Source organism: Podarcis gaigeae (genome assembly GCF_964106915.1).
Source record: "Podarcis gaigeae genome assembly, chromosome: 1".
Lineage (NCBI taxonomy): Eukaryota > Metazoa > Chordata > Lepidosauria > Squamata > Lacertidae > Podarcis > Podarcis gaigeae.
The window spans coordinates 39,968,715-39,987,790 of NC_139678.1; the positions used below are offsets into that span (position 1 = coordinate 39,968,715).

The 19,076-nt window shown below is 38.7% G+C and overlaps 1 protein-coding gene across 18 annotated transcripts in view; it reads right to left on the minus strand.

Annotated features, from left to right (window-relative positions):
* MEIS2 (Meis homeobox 2) overlaps positions 1-19,076 on the minus strand; it is a 227,168-nt gene that overhangs the window by 188,218 nt on the left and 19,874 nt on the right. For all 18 annotated transcript variants that reach the window (XM_083744816.1, XM_083744806.1, XM_083744817.1 and 15 more), the window contains one exon: positions 18,539-18,653. In XM_083744816.1, the coding sequence (XP_083600942.1) occupies positions 18,539-18,653 (115 nt within the window). The remainder of the gene's footprint in view (positions 1-18,538; positions 18,654-19,076) is intronic.

Here is a 19,076-nt window from a genome sequence, read left to right on the forward strand (position 1 = left end):
GCTGCAAACCAGTAGCATGATGTTGACATCACATGATGTGACTAGTCCTAGGAAAGAATGTACCAGGCAGTTCTTATCAGGACGGTTCACAGGGATTTGTTCTGTGTGTAATATGAGACCTTCCGTTTTCGCATGTGAAGGAAGTCTTACTGAGTTGCTTGGTGGAGACTGAGATGAACAGACATGATTTTGTACAGATGTAAAGACAGAAATAAATCGTAGATGATATAGATTTTCTGACTTTCTTCTTTCTCCTGCTGGTATGCAAGGAGCAAAGGGGGTGTGCATTTTCCACACTGGGAGATGTCGCCTATCAAGATCTCCCTTGCGGGGATGCCAGCCAGGGTAGATCACCAGTAAACAAGCCCCGGGAACCTGAGAGGGAGGCCAGCCTCTCCCGAGGGGGCGAGTTTTCCAACAACTTCCAGGTCACCGAAGGGTTCAACCCAAAAAAACTTATCCTGAAACTACTTCAACCCAAGGTATGACTGTATACATGTTCCAATATTAATATTAATATACAGGTTCCAATGTTAAGTCAGCAAATGTGGAGAATGAGATACGAGTACAAATCTCTCATTGCACTATGAGAAACATTTGTTTTTGATTCAAATTTTAAATCAGCAGCAATACATAAAAATTAGGTGCCACTTTTGCTACTGTTACTCTGGCAACTCTATTCATTCTGTGCTTTAATTTGCATTTTCATTTATCCCTATATGGTAAATAATCTGAAAGATTGTTCAAAATTGGCTTTGGCTGCATATAAATATATAGACAATAGGCTACAAAATATATTGTGGAATGGGAATTATAATGGTGATATTTAATAGAAAACAGTATTTTATCTTAGTTGGGAAAACATATATACCTAAATATCATATGCGGTAAGATAATAACACTTGTGAGCTTTTAAAAACAGTCAAAACTTAAAATCATTGTGTAAATGCTCATGTGGGCATCCCAATCCACAACCCAATTAAATTGATTTAGTTGAATGTAAGTTTAAATCCAAGCACTTTCGATTAACAGAGTTATGCACTGGACTGAGAGCACTTGGGGATGCAATACCAATTATTGGATGCTAGTAACTATTTTAGAGCTACTGAGGTTAATACAACTGATAGACTAAGATAAGTAGTAATTAAGCCTTGTTTGAACTGTTGGTATTTATCCCAATGTTTTATAAAGTGGCTTTGGTGACGTAAATACTCTCACATAAAAAACCAGCATTGTGTCAGTGGAATTATTGAACCTATTCATGTGTCACATGAGCACTTTTTCAATACAACAGTGCATAGCTGTTGCTCAATGTGGTTTACTGCACTGGAATGGCAAGCTGTGGGTTCGAATTCCCACTTGGCCATAATGCTGACTGGGTAACACTTGGCCACTCACTCACACTGTCACCCTAATCTACCTCTCTTGGATGGGTGGGTTTTTCTTAAATGTGTGCTAATCTCTAGAAATGCAGATGGCCGTGATAAATTTTGTAGTATTTCAGGGTTGCTATTGCTCCACTCCTAGTTACTGACTTCCTTTATTACTATGGAGTGAAACATTCAACTCAACCTATCCCTCCATGCATCACTGCAGTATTAATTGCTAGGTACATAGGAAGCTGACACGTGGGTGTTGTTCAGACATAACACAAATCTATGGTTTATTACAACATGCACAAGCCTCAGACTCAAGCAGTCCTCCCTCTTCAACTCAAGCACAGATGAGATCAACAGTTTTTGTTTTTATTCGTAACTAATTTCAATTTAGCATTATGCCTGAACCTGGACAAACTGTGGTTCGCTGAGTGCATGTCAAAGCATACTTTATGAAGTTGGTTTGCCTCAATAGATTAACAGCAGTTTAGGGTTCAAATGTAATACTAAACTGGAGTTAATTAGAAATGGAAGCAAAATCTTCCAATCTTGACCTTGTGGTCACACTCGAGGATAAGAGGGTTCTGCTTTAGGCTCATTCTCATAACTCTAAATTATGTTTTAGTATTACATCTGAAGAAAGCCACTCAACAGACCAGTGGTCCATTTAGCTCAGTATTAGTGATCTCCTGATGTTGTTGGACTACACCTCCCGTTATCCCTGATCATTAGCCATGCTACTTAAGGCTGATGGGAGCTGTAGTCCAGCAATATCTAGAGAGCACCATGTTGGCTATTCCTAGTCTACACTGACTGGCAGCAACTTTCAAAGGTTAAGACAGGAATCTTTTCCATCCATACTTGTAGATCCCACATACTGAACCTGGGAACTTTTGCATGCAAAGCAGATTTGCTGCCACTTCACTGTGATCCTCACCCAATGTGCCCACCCAATGAAAATGGGGGGGGGGGAGTTGGAGAACATTCATGCATTAATTCATTTTACCTAATAACATTAATTGGTATAGAAACCCTAAGGGGGAATCTAGAATTTGGCATCCAGGTTGCTCACTGGGGCAATATGGTTTGAGCATATCACACTGATCCTAGTCTGTCTGCACTGGCTGCCAATTCGCTTCTATGCTCAATTCAAAGAGCTGGTTTGGACCTAGAAATCTTTAAATGGCTCAGGATCGCAGTACCTCAAGGACCGCCTCTCCTCATATAAATCATCATCTGAGGCCCTTCTTTGTGTGCCTCCTCTACATAAGGTCCGGAGGGTGGAAACATGAGAACGGGCCTTTTCTGCAGTTGCTCCCCATTTGTGGAATGCTCTCCCCAGGGAAGTTCAGCTGGCACCTTCATTATAGACCTTTAGGCGCCAAGCGAAAACATTCCTCTTCAACCAGGCCTTTGGCTGATTAATATTCTATAGCCTTTTAAAGGAGTCTGCAGGAAGAGGGGTTATTGTTTCGTTGTTTTTGTTTTCATTATTTATTTGCATTTTTATCTTGTACCACCCTGAGATCTTGCAGTGAAGGGTAGAATATAAATTTAATAAAGAAAATAAAATAAATAACCAGTCCTTCACAACAAACGAAAAAGCAAACGTTACTTTAAGAAATATCTCAGTTCCTTTTGTGGGGCAACCTCAAATGCACCAAAACACTTTATAACAGGCATAGGCAAACTCGGCCCGCCAGATGTTTTGGGACTACAACTCCCATAATCCCTAGCTAACAGGACCAGTGGTCAGGGATGATGGGAGTTGAGGGATGATGTAGTCCCAAAACAACTGGAGGGCCGAGTTTGCCTATGCCTGATTTATAAGCCTCTTCAGAAAACGTCCAGTGCTAGCCCTTCTCAGAATAGTCTGGCTAAAGTTACTGGGCATGGATAATTTAGGTTCATTCATTTCAGTGGGTCTACTCTGAGTAGAAATTAATTGGCCAAGCTGTTAATTATTTCTAAGTGTATAAACAGCACTTGAAATTGTGAAATCAGGAAAAGTAGGAAAGACATTAGAAGAAAATTCCATCCACAGAACTCTACAGCTCTACAGCTGTTTTATTCCCACACAATGTCACTAATCTCTAATTAATTCTATGGATGACAATTCAACATGAGAAATGTGGAGAAGCTTTCCCACATGTAAAAAGAACCCAACTTCTACCACACATAATAATGTGCGGCAGAAAGGAAATTATGTTCCCTTTATAATGGTGACAAAGTAACCACATGGTAGAAAACCTACCATAACCAGAGTTGGTTGTCTGCATCACTCAGAATGCCCAGAATCCCAATACCCATATTTTCATGTAAAAACACTTCTAACATGTTCTTAGTAGGGTTCTCTGGATTTTACCTTTAAAGCTTTACTTTGGTTTTCTAAAGCAGCTTTCGGAATGATAAAAAGCAGCTATTTGGAATACCACTGCATTCAGGAGGTGCAACCCATCTGTATGGAGCATAAATTGAAGGCCCTATGCAAATGTCTCTAGCATAATGTGATTCATGAAATAAACTGTGAAGCATTAACAAGTTTTGTAGGGGGGTGAGCTGCATTTGGACACTGTGTGGATAATATAAACAATGTATAAAGCAATTCAGACACGAAAAGAAATACAAATGGTTTTCAAAAATCAACTCCCTCTGAAATGGGGGTGCTGTTTTGCCCAGGGTGGAATTGGAAGGGGACACACTTTATCAGGGGCAGGACATGGTACAGGATAGACCAACAGGTCGTTCCTCCATGTCCACCTATGGATTTTTTTAAAAGCACCCCTTGCAAAAGTATACCCACTTACCCACCTATTACTCTTAATAAATAGGTTTTCACTCAAGCCTTACTATGGATCAAAGCTGACTGCTAGAAGACAGAGGTGAGATCATCTCAAGGATCTGTTTAAAAGCAGACATTCAAATGAGGCTCCATTAGGTGCTATGTAGTCTGTATCTGGTCACACGTAAGATGGAATCTGAATCTTTTAGGTGCTATGCAGATTTTAGGTTGGTTTTAGTAGTGTTTGCAACCTCATAACTGCATAACACCTAACAGAGATTCATTTGAATCTTACGATTGAGACCAGATACCGATTCAGTCAATCTTCCCCTCCCCTCATTCTGGAGAATGTGACAGCTTGTTCACTATTTTGTGACATTTTGGTTGGCCTAAAAATATATTGTCTTAACATGGATTTTGATTCTTTTTTCCTTGTGGGCCAACACAGCTACCTTTTGCAGAACAGATTTGTTTAATTTTATCCGATAGAAGTAAGGTAATGAATAGAATGATAGGAACAACAAAATTCTTCTATTACAATCTGCATCACTACCGTGCTGTTTTTCCTACTCCACAGAGCTGTCAAGTATTACATAGCCAATTAAATAGCAGCATGATAATGGAACATAAGTTGCCCTATAATAGCCACAAGACCTCCAAGGCTTATATTGGTCCCACAGCTATACAGGTTGCTTTCATCTACCACAACATATTAGGGACATCTCGATTAATCTTCCTGATAATTTTAGACACATTTATGTGTCATTCCTCTACTGTTTTCACCTGATAAGAGCAAATAACAGCCGTCATGAACTGAGAAAAAACTGAAAGGTCAGAATATGTTGCTAATATTCTCTTTATCCACTTGTTGTTTCCCCCTTATAATCTCTTAATTGATTTCTGAAAATAAATGCTCTCGTGGCTAAAGTCAAAGCAGACAGTATTACTTTGGCAGTACAATAAACTATGTGTACACATTTACTTTTTATACATAGATGTTAAATCTGTGAATAAGTTAGTAATGACTAACTTAAATCTGTTTATTTCAATGGGTGTACTTTGAGCATGACTTAGTCAAACACTACTCCAAGTGTTTAAATTGAGAAGAAAAGTAAGTTGCTGTTGAGGGTTCCTATGAATTTCTTTATTGAAACAAGATCTTAAGATCTTACACTTGTGTGATGTCTATTTCATTTCAATATTTCATTAGTTTCCAACAGTGTCTGTTCCCTGATTAATTTATGCTGCAGCTTTGGCATTTGGTGCAGCCCCTAATGATAATATACATATGTCCTGATTTACAGCATTTTTACCTTAACTCAGTCATCTAAATGAGTGCTTTGGAAATTACCTTGCTGATTGACTGGACTTTCTGGTAATATCTGGTGGAAATCCTTAAATTTTTGAATATGACATAAGGTATGTCTAACTCAATAGCAACAAATCATGGCTTAAGGAGGACACGCACTGATCTCTGTGAGTGAAGGAAGAGCTAATTGGGAGTTAGATTCAGTGTGATTATCAGCTTGTTTATGATAAGGGAGTAGTTTTTTGAATGGCACTGTAAATTCATCATTGATTGTGGTGTTAAAACAGAGTTTGTTTTTTTCTTATTTTGCTTGGTTGTGAGGATCCGTTTTTTTAAAGCAGATGACAGTGTCATGCTAGGATATGCTTAAGTCTCAAGAAACGGAACCAATTGCGTCAGCCTGTTTTCAAATCTCACCTTTTCTTATGTCAGAAAGCATATGTTTCAAATGTTTACTGTTATGAGAATGAACATTAGTAATTCTATCACTGTCGTTAGGAACTTTAGACTGACCCAATTAAAATGAACTGTGTCTATACTGCTGGAACGGACCAAGCTACAGAAACAGACATTTGAACATCCTGTTCATGATTATAGGCCATAAGGACCCAAAGATGGCATAGGCATTTGTGGACCATCTGAATTCTTAGTCAGAAAAGGGGGGGGTGGAGAGAGAGAGAGAGAGAGAGAGAGAGAGAGAGAGAGAGAGAGAGAGAGAGAAGGGAGATAGAAAAGAAAAGAAGAGAAAAGAAAAAGAATGACGTGAGCTGACTGTCGTGGGTCATGTTTTTTAATCCAGAGTATTGGACATGTAACACAGCAACAAGAGCTGATCATTTTGTTTAATCACCTTTTGGATCTTTGCCAGATGGTCTCTATTGAGAGCGCTGCAAACAGAGAGAGATGAACTGCGTCTAACATGCCACTAGAGCTTTCCCGTAAATGTCTGAGAACTGAATCCAACAAGAATTTAGTCTCGGAGCAGAAAGGGATACATTTAAAAACTATGTGCATTAACTATACTTTTCCCCATAGAATCCTCACTTGGCATGAATAATTTACCCACTCTTATGCTAATGGGATCATGAAAGTATCCCTCTGTCTTTAGTGCAGCTATTCTCAGCTTTCAGTAATTACCCCACCCAGTGAAAATAACATGGCTTCTGCATTTGAACGTCCTCCTACTAATACCTGGCAATTAGAAAATCATGGTTGACAGTGGAGCAGTCCAAAAAGTGGACAGAGCCCAAGGAGCCTGAGGGAAGGGTCTTTTTTTTTTGGGGGGGGGGGGGGTTCCATTGTCAACACTTCTTTAGTTGCCTAGGATCAACATAATTAAAAAAAACAACTTCTCTCTGTCTCTATGTATGTCTCTCAATAGAACATTTCACAATTTATTAACAATGAATTTTATTAGGGAGGAAAGCTATAACTATAAGAGTTTGATGATTCTGTCAGCATAATTTAAGATTTTAAAAATCTGCATAGCCTTCGTAAATATGGTAAATGAGTATTCAAACTTGCTAACTTTGTAATATTAAAATCAAATGAAGACTACCCTTGCATTGGAGGGGGGGTTTAAGGTTAAAAAATAGTCCATTATAAAGACCTAGTCTTTGACCTCTATCCACAACACTACATACTAGGTAGTTCACTGTGTAAAAATTATCAGGCTGAAACATCTGGGAAAGAAAGCTATGAAACAGCAGGGAACGTGGCTGGTTTATTGTTTATCTTTTGTTTATGAGGCAGTATTCAAGTTTAATTACTACTCTAAATTAAACTCTAACAGGCATCAGGAGACATCCCTTTACTCAGGCTAAGTTTTAAAAAATCCAGAGATACCAACACAAGACTTTTCAAATAATTCAATATATATAAGAAGATATTAGTCACACTCTAGCAATTCAGAAAAGCATTAATACACCTCCATGTAAAGTTTCAGAATACTGAATTATGGAGGCATTCCTATTCTAACTGGTATATATATTACTGTAATTAGACAAGTGCAAAAGTGTCAAATAGTTTTGGACACATGGGGCAGATTAAACATGTCAGAAGATGGGCCTTGTATTTAAAAACAAAAATGCATGTGATAACGCCAAAGATCCTACTAATTGCCCTCTCTTTGCTAATATTGTTCAATTATTTCCTTTGAGAAGCCATGTGGAGAAGCCAGGGGGAAAGAAAGTTCTTTGTGTCCTTTATACTAACAGTAAGCGACCAATTCAGGATGAACTTAGCTGTAGGAAAAATACAAAGTTTAAAAGCAACTTGCAAAAGATTATTCCAGATGGCATCTGTCATATCGTATTTAGAGGGGCGGGGGTTGTGTGTGTTTTTTTAAGCAAAACTCCCACTACTATGAAAACATTCCATTTCATAGAGAGATTTCATAGGCTGCATTAGAACACAACATACTTAGAACACATAGTCACTATAAAATAATAACTTAAAATGATTTTCAAAATATATTTTATGTTATATTATTTTAAAGAACCCATCATTTGCAAGGGTGGGTGGAAACTAATGGAGTAAGATGTAAGTCTTAAAATGTATTATAATATTTTAAGAGCTCACTCACCTCTAAGCTTTAAATTCAATAAAAGATGAGAATCTGCAGTTTTCACCAGTATAATGACTAGAAAACTGTACAATAAATAAAAGAGATTTACTATGAAATTGTAGCCCCACTGACTGGTGTGGTTAATAGAAAGGGACATAATACAGTTACAAAAATATTATTTAAAAAAAATAATCCAGCAGGTATTTTTTTTCAATATAGGATGGTAAAAAGCAAAGGAAGATGGGTGGATAATAAACTGTAACTTCTTTAGCTCAGTTTGATCTGGCAGTTTAATGGTTAATACACATGCAGTGTGTGTAGTGTTAGCTCAGCAGTTACTGGGCCAACTGTCTCAGTATTTCTGGGAATTCTGCCTATTCACAGTGCAGAGATGGTTCAATTGCTGCAAAATGTACAAAATGAATTTTACAAAAATGAATTGCAAGGGAAGCCCCATTACAATGATTTTACAGCAAAGATGTCAACATCAATTTTTCTCTCATGCATAACTAATGATTAAAACAGCAAATTCCATTTGCTTAAGACAATTTATTTCATATTGGCACATCAAAAATATTGAAACAAAGTCATCCCTGTCCTTTTTTATTCATTGCTGCTGAACCCACACTATTGTTAAAACTAGAATAATAATAATAATAATAATAATAATAATAATAATAATGATAATAATAATAATAATAATAATAATAATAAAAACAAGCTTGGCAAGTAATGCTTAAACCAAAGGTTTCATCAATATTCTTCAATTTGTCAACATCTCAATGACAGCAACAGGAGGGAAGTGCATGTTTTTGGGTGTGCTTTAAAACATGGGGAGGCCTTTCTCTTAAAATAGCTCCCATCCACCATGCTAACAGAGATTATTCATGCACATCATTGATAAGCAACGATCTAAAAACTTAAAAAGGGAAAACGAATTTACAAAACCTGCTTAACTCCTGCATCTAATCCTGCTGAAAAATAAGACATTTGGCCTGGTGTAGCAAAAACGTTCTGCGTGCAGAAGGGGGTTTTCTGCCGTGGAACTCCTTGCTGGCTGAGGTGTGCGCCTACAAAAGGCTTCTGTGTTGATGAAGCACCTAGACCAAGGTACCCAGTGCCAGTTGCTGGCTGAGCTCCATACATGCATCCACTAATATGGTGGCAGCAGTATCAGCTTTGAGAGGACTATCATCTGTTTTGTGAGGGGAAAGAACTGTATCCAAGCCTGATTCCATGTCTCCTACATACATGCATGCACACACACACACACACACACACACACACACACAGCATGGCCAACAAGTGATCAGCACGATCACACCTGACCATGCTGACGATTTAAGTAGAATGAAAACTTGTAGAACTCTTTGAAATCATATTGCATATTGTTAATGGGAAAATATAATTGGAATTCATGGAGCTACCACCAAACTTTTATTCTTAAGTCATTTTGACTCAGTAAACTGCTTTGAGGTTTCGCTAAAATGGAGCGGTAGATATGTTAAATAAAACTCCATCAACTTTTTGGCCTCTACTTTCATTCAACAAAATTTCCATTTTCCATCAAGAAAACTCTAGCTGCTTTGAATGGGAAAGTAAAAAAAGCTTGAACATATATGTTAGAGCTACACATGTGCCCAATTTGCATAACAATGTTAAGTATCCGATCTTTTAAAAAGTGAATATAAAAAATCCCTAAAATTTTAAGGTGGCTGTTGTTTGCCCCCGCCTTCCACCCCCCGGTATCAGTATTCACTCCCGCACCAGATTTGAACAATTCTCATTATATGCCCACTGTGTTAATGCTGCTTGCATGATCAAGAAAAGAAAATTTCTATTAAAAAATTTAATACCAATTCCATTTTAAAAATTAATTAATAACACAACTCAACTTTTTTCAATATGAATTAGTTCAAATATGTAGCATAGGATAAGCATGTGTGATTTCAGTGAATATCTCTGCTGACTTTGCCCTGGAACAATTAATGAATTTTTCACACAGAAAACTATATCAGACTATCAAAAAAAGTATTTCAAAGGCGGTTTTAGATATTCACTGATACAAATGTGTGGTTATAACCTTTTCACACGCTAACCTCTCCTTAATAACACAAGTAGCCTTATTCAGGGTGATTGGAATTTAGCTGCTTTAAATTTCAGATCAAGTTTTCTTCTGCTTTAAGGTTTATTAAGTTCATGCTCCTAAGCCTAAAACAATGGGACAGGTGTCAGGGACATTTCAATGGATAAGGAAAATCATGAGAGTGAATCTCATAATTCTCCAAGGTTCCTAGCATTGTATCCAGCGCTGTGTAAATAATTTTATGCTTATGCAACAGAATTCCCCCCCTCCTCCCTGTGTACCCCCCCAAAATTTGTTCCAGATTTTGAGGGTGTGTAAGGGGTTGCAAGGGACGCGGGTGGCGCTGTGGGTTAAACCACAGAGCCTAGGACTTGCCGATCAGAACGTCGGCGGTTTGAATCCCCGCGACGGGGTGAGCTCCCGTTGCTCGGTCCCTGCCCCTGCCAACCTAGCAGTTCGAAAGCATGTCAAAGTACAAGTAGATAAATAGGTACCGCTCCAGCAGGAAGGTAAACGGCATTTCCGTGCGCTGCTCTGGTTCGCCAGAAGCGGCTTAGTCATGCTGGCCACATGACCCGGAAGCTGTAAGCCGGCTCCCTCAGCCAATAAAGCGAGATGAGCGGCGCAACCCCAGAGGCGGCCATGACTGGACCTAATGGTCAGGGGTCCCTTTACTTTTAGGGGGTTGCAAGGGACAAGAGAGGGAGAGGAAGTTCCATTGTGCACACAGATGTACATTGCAAAACGGAACTGCAGCTTTTGATACATCCAAGGTACATAAGAGATTCAAATGCATATAATGGGTGAAGTGTCTCTGTTGCCAGTCCTCATGGTAACTGATTACTACTTTGATTTGTGTGGCTAGTTTCTCCTTTTTTCTTCCTCTGTTCACTTATAATCCTCGCTTTGGATATCTACCTGTCCCACATCATACTTATGCCATAATAAGTTCGACAATACATGTCATTCTTTTTGCTATAAGAGACTAACCTGACTACCTTTCTGGAAATTTATAGAAAAATTGGCTCTTGCCTATTTATAGTTGCAGGCAACTACTGGAGCATAAATGTGTGTTAGGGTTTCCTCTATGCATCAAAAGTAATCTAGCAATTTCAGTTGCACTCAAATGGCACAGTAATCCATGCTCAGATGTCCATATTGGCCATACATAAACCAACTTTTGCATGTGACTTTCCATTGCAGAATCAGGTGAATTCCCTGCTTTGCCAATATGTACCAGCTCTGTGTGCATTGCTTTAAGGCCTATGCCTTCTGTTGCAGAACCCAAGGAGAATAACTAGATGGATGTTAAAGGGAGAGTTTGTTAAGCCTTTTAAGAGCCAAATGTCTCTTGGGATCATGCCTTCTGGGTATAAAACTAGCATGATAGGCCATTCATAAAACCCATGTCTCATTAGGTATAAGACAAGTATTCCTTGGTGGTTTTGTGTAGGCCACATGGTTTAAAATGTTAAAATGTTTGTAGGATTATACATGAAAAGCATAATATCAAATTCACTATCTGAAATATCCTATACTGTAAAGAGATAATAAAAGATTGAAAAGTCAATGAAAAGTATATCTGTTACTATTGTATAGAACATCACAAGCTGTTAGCGGTTTAAAGCAGTGATTTGTCAGTGGTTTTTTACTTTATTTTATATAGAAGAAGGAAAATGTAGCACTCCAGAAGACACACAGATCCTTTCTTCCAGACAAATGACTGGATGATAAAACTGCACATACTTCTAACGTGCTGATTAGGGTTTTACATATATACTTTCTGGCAAAACCCCAGAGTCTTCTTTCTCTCCTCCCCACCTCTTGGACCCTTTTCTGCTATCTCTCTTGCCATAACTCAGCTAACCCAACAGAACCAGTCAGTTTTAAATTTCAGTTGGGACCCCTGTGACCTGTTAATGAATCTACAGAGAGGAGGAAAAACTCACAGTGTTGAGTTATGCCTCGTGTTGCTAGCTGACTTGGAGTCAGAAATGCTTGAAGCGTTAACGTAATTGCAAGAATGTGAAAAATGAAGCGTTGGGCTCCTGAGCAAAGTGAAAGGTCAAAGCAAGCCTTACACAAAACAAGTCTCTGGAAGATGGCCTCATTACACCATTAAATCGGCTTCTTTCCCTTTTTTCTCTTTCTTTGTAAAATGTTTTAGTGTTTCATTTTTATTAATAGAGTTAGTTAACCCTTCCTGGCTTTAAATACATACATACATTCATACAAACAACAGCAAAAGAATACCAAGAATATCTACTTTTTCTTCTTTGACTGAATATTTTCTGACACAATTTGCTTCAGTGAATCTCAGCCACAATTATTAAGATAGCAATTGCTTTGGAGCAGTCTAATAATCAAGACTAGTACAAGATACAGTACAGTTTGGTTTTCTCTTGTACAACCAAGATGACATGCTAAAAACAACACTGAGCCCAGCTAATATAATTAGGATTATCTTTCACTGAACACTGCCCAAAGGGTTTAACTCTTTCAATGCCAGAGTTGCAACTCACTCATAACTTTTTTCTTTTCTTTTTTTACTTCATCAGTCCTTTTTAATGCTATCATGGTGCTAGCCCTTCTCCTGGCTGTAAAATCTTGTTGTTCTTCTTAGAATGTTCTAGAAAGAACAATAATTTAGGCAGCCGTCTTTGCTACAAGACGATCTAAGGCCAAGTATGCCCACAACAGTGCTGAAGAAGAAATGTAGGGAGACTAACCCTTTCAAATTTTCCCCACTTTTATCTTCCATTAGCTGACCCACGGAGGGAGTAACATAAATGTTACTGACTTCTCTTCCTCACATTCCATTAAGTTGTTATAATGGGAATACAACAATGTTTTTGTTTGTTTTTTATCTTGCTAAGCTCGTATACAGTGATATTTTTCCAGAAAAGGAGGTGACAGAACTCACCATGAACATCCCGCTTCTTTTCTTATAATGGCAATGGCGCCCACCTGAGAAGTGCCGGTGAGTTCTGGCTGAAAAAAAGCTCTGCTCGTATATAAGGATTGAGATGAAGAAGTGAAAGAAAGAAAGAAAGAAAATAACCTAGAGCCTACAGTGAAATAGATGAAGTGAGAGCATCCAGAGATGTGGGTGTGTGGGTTTGTAAGGGAGGAAGAAAATATTCAGATATTCTTCTTCTGTGTTTGCAGCTTTAAGACACACACACTGAAGCTGGAAAACAGTGCCTGAAAATTCACATCTTTGCAATGCAACAGCAGTCAGAATTCTTTTTACACATGCTGGCAAGCCTCTTCAAAACTAGTGTGCAAATCATATGTGTCATCTGAAGTGGGAAAAAGTAATGCTGGGATGAGAGAAAGAGACTGAGAGACAAAGATGTGGACTACTTACACATGTTCATCAGTGGGATGCTAATGGAATTTTACATATGCCTCCATCTCAGGGAAATTTTTACTGGCGTAGTGGCATCCTTAAGGGACCAGCAGCTATGGAAAACTTGCTACTATGGAACAAGCTTAGGGAAGCAGATGGTAGCATGAGAGGAGTACACTGCTGATGGAAAAACACAAAATATACACAGAGCTAAGAATGAAGAAACCCAGTTCTTTAATTTCCATGTTAAACAGGGAAACAGTAAGGGCATGTAGTTCTTGCATGCCTACAAGATTGTGTTCAAGGAAATCACAATCCTAGACAGAAACAACTTCAATACATCTCCCTTCACAACACAGCCTAAAGTTGGGCTGACAAGGGCTCAGGGATGGAAGGGAGGATTTGAAAGTATAGCCTAGAAGTATCAACTTCCCCAGGCTCCCATATTGTCTCAAAAGATTCACTTCAGTTGCTTAGGGGACTATTTCCTGCGGGTTTTTCAGATATTGCCCCCTCCAAAGGAAGTGATAAAGGCAAACATAACAGAAGGGTTCTTTCAGAGTTTTCATTCTATTGCTGGCATTTCCTGAGAAGGGAAGGAGATTGTGACCAGCAAGGCTTTTTGCATAGACTCCTGCCCAAGCACAGTGTAAGTGCCAACTTATGGGGTGCTAACTGTTCCCCAGAATGGGAAACCAGCTTTTCAGAACAATGTGTGTCAGACATATAGAAAATATTGGTCTACTAAATGAAGCAGCAGTGAAGGTGATTTACTGGTCAAGTAAGAGCACACGGATTGGCTAAAGAATCGGTTTGTGAACATAATGTAAATATTGTTGAGCTGTCTATGAGTCTAACCTCTGAGGCCTGTGACAGCTGCCCAGAGTGGTTGGGGAAATCCAACCAGATGCCCGGGGTATAAATAATAAAATTATTTATTATTATTATTATTATTATTATTATTATTATTATTATTATTACTACTACTACTACTTTAAAGAGACGACATCAAATCCTCCAATCTACTTCTGAGCAGTATATATTTCCTATCTTTACAGTTTCCTGGTCCCTATGTACCATAACACATCATGGAATTAATGTATGTGCCTTTCTGGGGAAGGATATAGATTCATGACTAAGAACTGAAGGGATCCACATCGCTACAGCTATGAAGATACATAGGCTTGGTGTGCACTACACCAGAATTAAAATCATGTTGACTTTGTAATCCTTGCACAAGGCATGCATTTGTGAAAGACAGTTTTAGTTATTAATGATCACAGAATTGGCTATTTTTATTGTTTCAGAATATGACTTTATGTTATTCGTTTTGTTCAACGCCATCTAATTATTAAAAAGGAAGGTTACATTTTTTACTTTTCTGGTTGCAGGTCTGATAAGACTTTCAGTAACAAGAACAGGAACTTGTTCAGGCACTTAATCTAGCTACATCACAAACTCCATGAAAGTATGAAATAATAATGAAGCAACTAGAAATAAATATCATACATGAACTGGGATCAGAAGAGCCCTTTGTGATTAATTTAAGCACTTGCCCACAGCCCATAAGCTTTTTATTTCCCACTCCATGGCAGGAAGGTTTTTTGTGAGGCTGAACTGAGTTTCTGGCACAGATCTTGGAGCTATGTAGGAGCCTACTGTTGGAAGGAGAGGGTTCAGAAGCCCCTCTATCCATGCAAACTGGAACACAAAGTTCTTTGGACCAGTTCATTGTGTTTATATCCCACTTTCCCTACCAGCAACCCCTTGTTGTGAAATAAAATATGGGACCTGGGTTCAGAGTGTAGCACAATGGATGATTGAGAAGAATGCCAAAATAATATGCAGTGTTCCAGCCCACCAGCTTCCATATTTCCTGAAAGAAGATGTATGGGGACTCAGTACTAGTATTTAGGTAGAGGCATGGGCATAGCCAAGGGGCAGCAGGGAGCGGTAGCTCCCTCCCCCCAATAAAGTAAAACAGCTCCTTGGTCCCCTAAGGGGTCAAAAAGGGCTCTGCCCAGGAATCCCACACTATATCATATAACACTGGTGTTAAAGCAGTGGTTCTCAACCTTGGGTCCCCAGATGTTTTTGGCCTACAACTCCCATGATCCCTAGCTCACAGGACCAGTGGTCAGGGATGACCTTGGGGACCCAAGGTTGAGAAAGGCTGTGTTAAAGGATCTACATTGGCTCCCAGTACGTGTCTGAGCACAATTCAAAGTGTTGGTTCCAACCTTTAAAGCCCTAAACAGCCAGAGCCCTGTATACCTGAAGGAGTGTCTCTACCTCCATTATTCAGCCCAGACACAAAGGTCCAGATCAGAGGTCCTTCTGGCGGTTCCCTCACTGCAAGAAGTGAGGTTACAGAGAAACAGGCAGAGGGCCTTCTCGATAGTCGTACCCGCCCTGTGGAATGCCCTCCCATCAGATGTCAAGGAAATAAACAACTACAGTATTTGACTTTTAGAAGACATCTGAAGGAAGCCCCATTTGGGGAAGTTTTTAATCTTTGATGTTTTATGTTTTTAATATTCTGTTGGGAGCTGCCCAGAGTGGTTGGGGCAACCCAGCCTGGTGGGTGGCATACAAATAACAACATTACTACTACTACTACTACTACTACTACTACTACTACTACACAGGGTACAAGTCTATGACACGAAAACTGTACTTTTAAGTCTTCATGAAAACAGTGGGATGATAATTCATGCCAGGGTGCCTACAAAGCAATTATATAGCAGCAAGCTCATGTTTTGCCACTGAATAAACACTCAGAAGTCAGCTGTACCATACCTAGCTCTCTTATAAGTACACTTTAACAACAAATAAGTGTGCTAACATGTCTTTGTCATATTCACATATTATATTTTTATGCACACATTCTTAAAAAACAAAAATCTTACCCATATAGCTTAAAAAATAAAGAAATATTATGGCTATGCAACAGAATGCCACCTCCCTCTCCTCTCCTCGTGTACCCCATGCTCTCCAAATCTGTTCTGGTGCTTCTCCCAACCGTCTGGATTTGGGAAAGGTGTGGGGTACATGTGCGAAAAGAAGTAGGGGAGTAGGGGAAAGTTCTGTTGTGCAAGCACAAGGACTTACGGTAACAAAACAAGTGCACTAGACACCATCTAAAATGTGTGTAACAGTGCTAAGAATCTATTTTCAACCATACTCCCTTAGGGAGAAACTGCATAAAAGTTGGGAGTTTCAGGAAGATAGGAACCTGTTTATACAACGTCTTCGTCAACCCGATGCCCTCCAGATCACTTCACCTATATGCATTAAGATTCTAACTCATTTATGCATCGGCAAAAAAGAGGAAATGCAGAAAAAGAGGGTGCAGCTTTGAATAAAATTTAGATATATATGCTAATATATATGTTCACATGCAAACTTAGAAATAACTGCTACAATTTAATAAAAATACATGCATCTAATCATGGTGGGGAAGACTGTGACCAGGTCAGCTTTGTGCCTGCTCAGTCTGTTGTCCAGGTGCTAACATTTCCCTTCCTGTGGTTCTTTATATTAGACTGGACAGCCCTTGAAGTAGGACACAGGGTCATGCTACTTCCTGCAGTGCTCTTTGTACCAAAAAAGATGTTACGCGTTCCATCCATGGAACTCCCACCCTATGTGTAGTTAATCTCTGTGAACTTTCCCACAATTGTGCCCCAGCTCTTCAACAGAGAGGTAAATAAGCACAGAACATGTAGTATTGTACCGAAGGAACATTTATTCCTAAAGAAGCCAGCAGAACTATTAATCTTACGTAATGATCATGGAGTTTGCTGCCATTAGAATAATATGCATAAATCAATCACAAATATGTATGAGTTTGTCCCTTACAACCAGTCATGGACTACCTATATTACCTTTAGTAAAAGCATCTGAAATCTGAATCTTTTGAATAAAGGATTAATGCAAACACAGTTGTACTCATATAAGGGACAACCATGCCTCATCTCCAAACCTCTGAGGTTTTGGTCTTCATAGACCAGTGCAACCGTCTTCCCTATTATTCTTGATTTAAGAAAATCTACAGCACTTTAAAACGAGACAGTAATGATAAAAACTGTTTTGTAATATAATATAAATGTATATCAAAACTGGAAGGCTGTGGAAAACCGATTTTTAAAATGTTTGAATCGAAAGCAGTTACTCCTCAGGTCTCAGCCTGAAGTTTAATGAACATTTGGGGGGGGGGGGCGAAAACCCAGTTATGCAGAATGAGTGGCACTGGATTCAATGGGATTAACAGCCCTATCTTAATTGTGCTTCCTTGAAATTAAATTCTACTGATCAGGGAGTAGCATACAATTGATTTTAGTAAAATTTGCTTCAAGCTAACATGTTTAGTTCTAGGTTGTAAATATAGTGTACAACTGGACACAACTACTTTTTTGTCTGAATTCTAATGCTGAAACCAAACCCCTTTCCATTTATTTCAATCAGATTTTTTTAATGCAGTGCGATAGATGGCAATCCACAAGCCACTCACTGCAGAAGTTTAACTACTAACTTTAATGTGACTACTCTGGAAGAAATTGTGATACGGATTGGAGCCCGGCAATGATTACATGTGATTTTGCTTTTTAGTAAGTTAAGAATTTATGTTTGTTTCTTTTGTGGCTTAAATGCATTTCAACTAGCTATTGAAGCCTCCTTTTAGCTGACAGTACAAATTAAATTTTCTGTTTAGAGACCAGTACGAATTGCTCCATCACAGCTGGGGTGCATGTCTGCCATGATATTTACTTACACCACACAAAAATAAACTGTAGATAACCAAATTTGTAAAGGAATTGGCAGAACTAATCAATTGTTATTGCAAAGCTTGTTTGAAGATTAGATATTTAGCTTTGAAATAATAATAAAATACAGCTAAGTAGGTTGCAAAAAGGAAATAAATGTCTCCCTAAGTTACAGCTGATTACACTGCAAGCCTGCCACTCTTGTGTTTACACTAAGGCAGATGCACTGATATAATAAAAGACACTGAAGTTATTTTAGTCATGCCTACTTTGCACAGGGGAAAAAAGCTTGACCTTTTACCTTGCTCACTGCTGTTGTCTCCACTCTGGGAAGCATGGCCCCCACTGGAAGGCCCTGGTGTGCCTGCTGAGTGTGTTGAGGTTGCATCATCGTGGTCTCTCCAAGAGGAAGGATTCTGATGTCAAAATGTTGTTTTTTCCACAGTTATCATTCCAATAGCAAATTGAGGAAGGGGAAGGAGAGAGGGAGGCAGAAAAAAAGTGGGCACATTAGCACTTGTAAACACTCCCAAAATGCAGTTACTGTTTAGATGCAGAGGACATACTAATGTACTAATTCAATGCATGTTCAAGCACATTGGTTTAAATGAATTTTGCTGCAAAGTGTGCTTTGAATAATAGCTTAATTTCCCCTTTAAAATAGGCTCAAAGTTTGATTTTTTTAAATACATATTCAGTAGCAGTCTATTTTTAATTCTTAAAAATGCTTCAGAAAAATACTTTGATAAACTTTCAGTGGCACCTTAATCCCTTGATTTTAATTTATGTGCAATGCAATCCTACAGATGTCTATTCAAAACTAAACCTTATTGAGATTT